The 7,011-nt window shown below is 42.9% G+C and overlaps 1 protein-coding gene across 1 annotated transcript; it reads left to right on the top strand.

Moving 5' to 3' along the window:
* The first annotated feature begins 3,189 nt into the window (after positions 1 to 3,189).
* Positions 3,190 to 5,391, top strand: LOC123439728 (S-type anion channel SLAH1-like). The gene is made up of 2 exons (XM_045116413.1): positions 3,190 to 4,106; positions 4,707 to 5,391. The coding sequence occupies exons 1-2, from the start codon at positions 3,204 to 3,206 to the stop codon at positions 4,971 to 4,973; spliced, it is 1,170 nt and encodes a 389-aa protein (XP_044972348.1). The 5' UTR covers positions 3,190 to 3,203; the 3' UTR covers positions 4,974 to 5,391.
* Positions 5,392 to 7,011: the final 1,620 nt, after the last annotated feature.

Here is a 7,011-nt window from a genome sequence, read left to right as displayed (position 1 = left end):
GCCTATATGACTTTGACTTGGTTGCGATTCAAGCCAATTCCGCCGTGATCGTTTCTTGCTCCCCCTCTCTCACCCACACACATACAGACCAGTCCATAGTATCAAATAGGCCATTCTAGGTTCAAAAAGAAAAGGCCATTCTGTCTAGGATGACCGTTTTGGCTCCACGAATATACGCTCCGTGATGAACAGTAAATTCAAAACAAATAATAAATAAAATTTAAAAATTCTGATTTTTTACATAGATGTTCATGTTAGTGTAACAAACGTCCTTGACAACTCGTTTCAGAAGAAAAAAAAATGTCCTTCACAATTTGCATCTGCAATGGGATAGCGGTGTTGCCTCGGTGAAAAAACAAAATTAAGAGTTACATTTGACATTCAACTTGTTTTTTTTACATATGTCAAAATGTGTAAGATTTCCCCCTAAAAATTTGTAGGTGATATTTTGGTGTGAAAATAAACACATATTTTTTAAATGATATTTGCAAAATATTTTTTTAGCACGAGAGTATATGCTCCCTAGAGCCAAATTTTATTTCCAATACTTTGTTCTTTACCATGACTGGTAGCCATCCTACTCTACTTGTTCGGTAGGTACAACAGACCGGGCTTTCATTAGGGACAATTTTTTATCAGTCTTCCTAAATCTCAGTGATCGAGACTTGGTTATGCCTTAGTCGATACTATATCCATGAAATCTTACATTGAGATTGATGTAAAAAAAATGTTGTTTTTTCACCCATTTATTTATTAGACCTGTTAAATCTCAGTCACGTGAGACTTGGTTATGTCTTAGTCGATGCTATATTATTCATGAAATCCTATATTAAGATCCATGCATTTTTTTTCCTTTTTACATGTTATGTCACATGACTGAGAATTGGTTGTTGCCACATCCTTTTATTATTGGATTTGTATGTTGAGAAAAACTAACAGCAATACTATCCAATTCAACATGCCAGAAAGGCATTCTTCACGCAAGCTAGCTAGGCCCAAAAAACTAAGCCAACATTAGCGTTAAGTATATTTCAAGCACAACCTCTTAGCACAACATCTTACGAAGTATGTATCTATAATTTAATATAAAAGGTTGTAGATTGCAAAAATAAAAACTTTTTGAAATGGTAGGATTTCTGCATTCATAAAGAATACAAAGTGTCTCAGTTAATTAGGGAAAGCCGAGCACTTTTTCAAATATGCAACCATGATGATTTTGATTTGGTGGTGCTTCTTGAGCACCTAATCTCGAGGTCCGGAGTGAAAACTCTAAGTTTGAACATTGTTTGTTAGACATGACAATGATGGTGTTTTTGCGCGATACATTGTTGAAGAAATTTCTCTAGCTCGGACTTTATCCTCAGGTGAAAACCCAGGATCTACCTATTGGTGGTGCAATTCCACGATGGCGAAATTTTCTCTTCCGGGAGGTGTTGCTACTAAAAAACCTTTCTCAATGTCCTTGTGATATTAAGAGTTAATTGGTGCGGATATGGTAATTGGTGCAGTTTCTCGATTGATGTTTTGATAGCTTTGGAATTTACTTTTATTTTTATTTTTTCTTTATCTAGGCATAGCTTTGGTCTTGTATAATTCATTATTTGACTGCATAATTGTGTGTGTCTCTGTGCGCGTGCGTGTGTGTGCGCGCACTGGTTTTTTGTGTCTGCATTTTAGTGATGCAGACGTCGGGTGTATGTTTATTGTGTTTCTATCCTCTTGACGATTCATTTCGAGTTAATAAAATCTACAATTTTTCAAAGAATAATATGTACCAATATAAAAGGTACAAATTTGCAGGGTTCAGTTAATGTGAATCATCCATCAATCTAATTCTGATCCAATGACTCATCTATTAAGTTGGGCCCTTGCAAACTATATGTCTTAATTGCACAACTAAATTTCTTGATGGCTAATTCTCATCTCTGAGGTCGTCTCACAGAAAAAAAAACCTCATCTCTGAGCTATGTAAATGTCTCACCTTCTCCCCACAGTTCATTAACCCACACAATACAAGTTTGGTATCCTTGGCAGATAATTTCTGATTAAAAACGATTCTCCCTTCGTTCCTAAATGTAAGGTGTGTTAGTTTTTCAAAAAATCAACCATTGTCTATGTTTGACCAACATTATAGCAAAATATATAAATATTTACAATATTGAATATACATATATATAATCTAAAAATATAATTCAGGGTGAATCTAGTGATAATGATTTCGTATTCTAGATATTGATATTTTTGTCAATAAACTTGGGCAAAGTTTGAGAAGTTTGACTTTTTGAAAAAGCAATACAACTTATATTTAGGAAGGAAATGAGTACGTTATAATTCTCTAAAAACAATATGTTATATCAAACATGAACGTGGAACCTATTCAATGGGCAAATGTATTCTGAACATCTTCCATATTTTTTTTTGAACGAACATCTTCCATATTTTGGATATAGGTATTCTCACTATCAGGATTTTCAAGGTTCGTGGCATTTTAATAAAACTTTGACCATTAATTTTACCGCAAAAAATATCATTAGATTCATGTTCAAGAGAAGTTTCCAGTGATATAATTTTTGTTTTTATTTTGTACTTCCATCCGACCTCAGTGATTTGGGCATAGCATGACATTTGTTGCCGTTTTGTACTTCCGTTTGATCTCGGTGACTTGGGCATTTCTGAATTATATTTTACTGAATACAGGTAATCAAACAAAGGATGGACGGATGAAAAATGATGTTTCTACCATCGAAAAAGTCTACAAATACATAAAGGCATGGTATCCTGAAGAAAGCCATTACTCAGCTCAGCACCTAGCTCCCATATCGGAGCCAACATTAGCCAGGAATACTTTCCTAAAATGTGAATTCGCAGCTGCACCGCAGTACAAGCATAGCATTTTTTTATCACATCCCACAGCCCAAGTGCCCAGCCTTGTCACAATAGAATAGTTGGAACTTGAAAATCCTAAGATGAAAACCAATGGTTCGAAAAGAAAAGCAAGAACCACCGCCCTCGGTTACTGCCTAACCCACATGTTACCTAGACCTGAACACTTGAGACTGTCAGACTGCAGGCCGGTCACACTCCTCATCGCCTTACTAGCCTCCCTCCCCTATAAATACCAAGCTCCCCTACAACTAAAATGCAAACCACATTCTCCCTCCCCCCCCCCCCCCCCCCCCCCCCCCCTCCACCGATCGATCACGATGGAAACCATCTCCAGTTCCCTTAAACCTTGTGCCTCCCAACCCTTGAGCCCCAAGGGCGCTGGGCTGGCTGAAGCTGGCGACGGCGGTACGATGTTGAAAGCGTCGACGGCGCCTAACAAGCCTCCGCGGCCGGTGGCTTCCCGGTTCGCTATGCTGACGCGGTTCCACGCGGGATACTTCCGCATCAGCCTGGCGCTGAGCGGGCAGGCGCTGCTGTGGCGCACACTGAGCGACAGGTCGACGGACCCGAGCGCGCTGCATCCTTTGGTGCAGTCCCTGCCGTCAGCGGCGTTCGTGCTGCTCTGGTCGCTCGCGCTGCTCACCCTGTTCGCGCTGTGCGTGCTCTACGTGGCGCGCTGCGTGCTCCGGCTCCCCGCCGTGCGCGCCGAGTTCCGGCACCACGTCGGCATGAACTACCTCTTCGCGCCCTGGATCTCGTGGCTCCTGCTGCTTCAGGCCACGCCATTCCTGCGCCCGGACGCGCCATCCTACCACATGTTGTGGTGGGGTTTCTCACTTCCCATCCTTGTCCTGGACGTCAAGGTCTACGGCCAGTGGTTCACGCGTGGCAGGAAGTTCCTGTCCATGGTGGCCAACCCGGCCAGCCACATGACGGTGATCGCGAACCTGATGACGGCGAGGGCGGCGGCAAAGATGGGGTGGCACGAGGGCGCCGTGGCCATGTTCGCCGTCGGCGCTGCGCACTACCTCGTGCTGTTCGTCACGCTGTATCAGAGGTTCCTCGGCTCGGACTCGCTGCCGGCCATGCTCCGCCCGGTCTTCTTTCTCTTCTTCGCCGCTCCGAGCATGGCGTCGCTCGCCTGGTGTTCCATATCCATGTCCTTCGACACCGGATGCAAGATGCTCTTCTTCCTCTCGCTGTTCCTCTTCGCCTCACTGGTAATTACGACTAGATCACCTAACATTACGCTACTACCTTTCCTTTCGATCCTGTGGTAAACTCAATCGAAAGTCTAGAGACGAGTCTATACGAATAAGGTAATGTTACAAAGACGCGGGGAGAAAACGGAAGGAGAGTGCACACATCGAGCTCAGGTTCTTCCATGTTCCATGCATCCACTAGGAGCCGGCCGGGAGGCTTTTCTCAGCGTCTCTCCATCCATCGCTTTTGCTTTTGCTTGAATTTGGTTGGGTAAAATAAAGGCATATATACTATAGTTTTCGCGGGGGTACTCCAACTAGGATCGTGTAGGTCTATAGGATGCCACTAGCTGCCACGTGAACTGTAAACTCGATCGTGTCTTTTTATCGGTACCTAAAATATGTTTCAATGAGCAAAAAAAATAAAACCTAGGTTGAGTTGCATGGCCACTCACATCACCAGCCTCCCCTATAGCTCAAACTGGATCACATCAAGATCATATAGTGCCTACAGACGCATTGCCAACTAATCATGCTAGCTTGTTAATAACACCTCATAAAAATTATTTTAAGAGAGAAAGAGAGACGTAAACATTTTTGTTGTTGTGTCGCATGCAGGTGTCCCGGCCGACGCTGTTCAAGCGGGCGATGCGGAGGTTCAGCGTGGCGTGGTGGGCGTACTCGTTCCCGTTGACGTTGCTGGCGCTGGCGTCGGCGGAGTACGCGCAGGAGGTGAGGGAACCGGCGGCGAGCGTGCTGATGCTCGCGCTCGCCGTGCTCTCCGTCCTCGTGACCCTCGCTCTCATGGTCTTCACCGCGCTCCGGCCTAACGACCTGCTGCCCCATGATGACCCCTTCTTCACCGCCACGCTGCCTGCGCGCTAACTAGGTAGCATATGCAGACACATGGATTCTGGTAATCCGATCATGACGTGCCAGCCGTTTCATCAGACTCTTACAGATATGCTTTGTACGTACAGCAGGATCGCGACTGCGGTAGACGTCGTTTACACGATGCGTGTGTTGCATGTATGTGTGTGTGTGCGTGTACATGGAATGTACGTAATGCCAATTAAGGGTACAGACGTGTGTGTGTGGTGTAACGATACATGTGATTATTTTCGCTGTCAGGTACCTGGGGAATCGGGATGATGCCGATTGGGAGTCCCAGGTTCCGAGCGTACGAAATGTGCTTATCCAGTGCGAGGAGAGCTGGACGATCGAGATGCTTCACACTAATCTCTTGTCTTGTACTTCCACCGTTCTGAAATATAAGTTTTCGGAGAGATTTCATCATAAACTACTTCATTCATTTCTAAATATTTTATTTTTTAAAAATTTCACTACAGATTACATCGTGTGTATATAGATATAATTTAAAATATAAATTCATTCATTTTGTTTTGTATATAGTCCGTAGTTGAATCTTTAAAAGGACAAATATTTAGGAACGAAGGAAGTACATAGGATGAATGTATATAGTTGACGATAACTACACAGGGCAATGCTGTGTGCCAGCGCGTCGGCCGAATCGTTCGGCGGGCCGCCCGATCTGCCAGCTGTACGCGGGTCACGCCGTTAGATATTCATGCAGCAATTTTTCCTTGATGCAACAATTTTCGTCCACGATGCAACAATTTCGTCAACACTTGCAATAAAAAAAAGTTATAACAAAAAAAATATCTACGTGATCGTAGCAAAAAACGAAGCTCATGATGCCTGGTAGCAAAAGTCAAACGCCGGTTGTAGCAAATATCTACGTGAACGTGTATGCAACTTTTTTTAGTGAACGGTTGCAGCACAAAATGATGTCGGTTGTAGCAAAAGTCAAAAAACACCGGTTGTAGTGAAAAAACCAGCGAAGTCAAGTTGTAACCAAACATGAATGCAACTGTTTTAATGGACACATGTAACAAATAAAAAACGCTAGTAGCAAATTTAAACACTAGTTGCAACAAATTTACACGAAATAAAAGTTGCATGCACTAATCAGCGAAGCGCGCGCGCGAAAAATGTTGCATGGCCCGTGCGAGAGAGCGAGCTACCGGCGCGTCGGTTCTGCCGACACGCCGAAGGGAAACGTTTCCCAACTACATATGGATACGGATGTATATGAACATATATACTTTTAGATTATAAAGCCACTCATTTTGTTCCGTATACAATTCTTAGTGAAATTTCTAAAAAAACTTATATTTAAAAACGGAGGGAATACTTCATCCGTCCCAAAATAAATATAACAAATTTAGTATTAAATTAGTATAAATTTTATATTATGTTTATTTGGAAACAGAGGGAGTATATCTCGGTCTCAAGCAGTGGTCCTAACGTGGCTAGCTAGTTGAGAAGGGGACTGATGGATTTGATAGTCTTAGGACAGCTCATGCGCTTGATTGATCCTTAATTTGTGTCTCAAAATTAAGCTCAAAAAAGAAAATTGTGTCTCAAAAGTGAGCAGCCTCCGTTGAGAGCATTACCACCCGCTCGCAAAACTTGCGCGTCCCCTCTCTTTGGCTGGCGACACGGGGCGAAACTTGACTGGCGCTCGACTTCCCACCCCCTCTCCTCTTCTCGTTATTGCTTAAGGTTATGCCAATTTTAGTTTCTTAGTGCGGTTTTATAGACATTTTGCTGACATGGCATATTAAGAGGGACGGAGCCAGCATTTATGTATAGAGGGGGCAAGTTTGTTCATGAAGGAAGCAAAGTTCATATGAAATGAATTTTTTTATCTACAACAACCATAATCATAGTAGAAGAATCAATTTGTTAGGGGGTCTAGCCCCTCTCCCCCCCTTAAATTCGTCCCTGCATATTAGTTAATGAAGAAAAAAATGAGGTTGTATCTTAGCTAATATACAATCCTTGCACGTGATCATAGATAAAAAGTGGTTCTAACCTGATCATATGCATGCATTACTCC

Source organism: Hordeum vulgare, chromosome 3H, assembly GCF_904849725.1.
Source record: "Hordeum vulgare subsp. vulgare chromosome 3H, MorexV3_pseudomolecules_assembly, whole genome shotgun sequence".
NCBI classification, from domain to species: domain Eukaryota; kingdom Viridiplantae; phylum Streptophyta; class Magnoliopsida; order Poales; family Poaceae; genus Hordeum; species Hordeum vulgare.
Note: the sequence above shows the minus strand (reverse complement) of the source record. Positions and strands in the feature narration are given on the sequence as shown.

Bases quoted from the DNA above. Each gene is read 5' to 3' on its own strand.
- LOC123439728 (XM_045116413.1), top strand. From the start codon at position 3,204: ATGGAAACCATCTCCAGTTCCCTTAAACCTTGTGCCTCCCAACCCTTG. The intron at 4,107-4,706 runs GTAATTACGACT...TGTCGCATGCAG, and splicing joins TGTTCCTCTTCGCCTCACTG to GTGTCCCGGCCGACGCTGTT.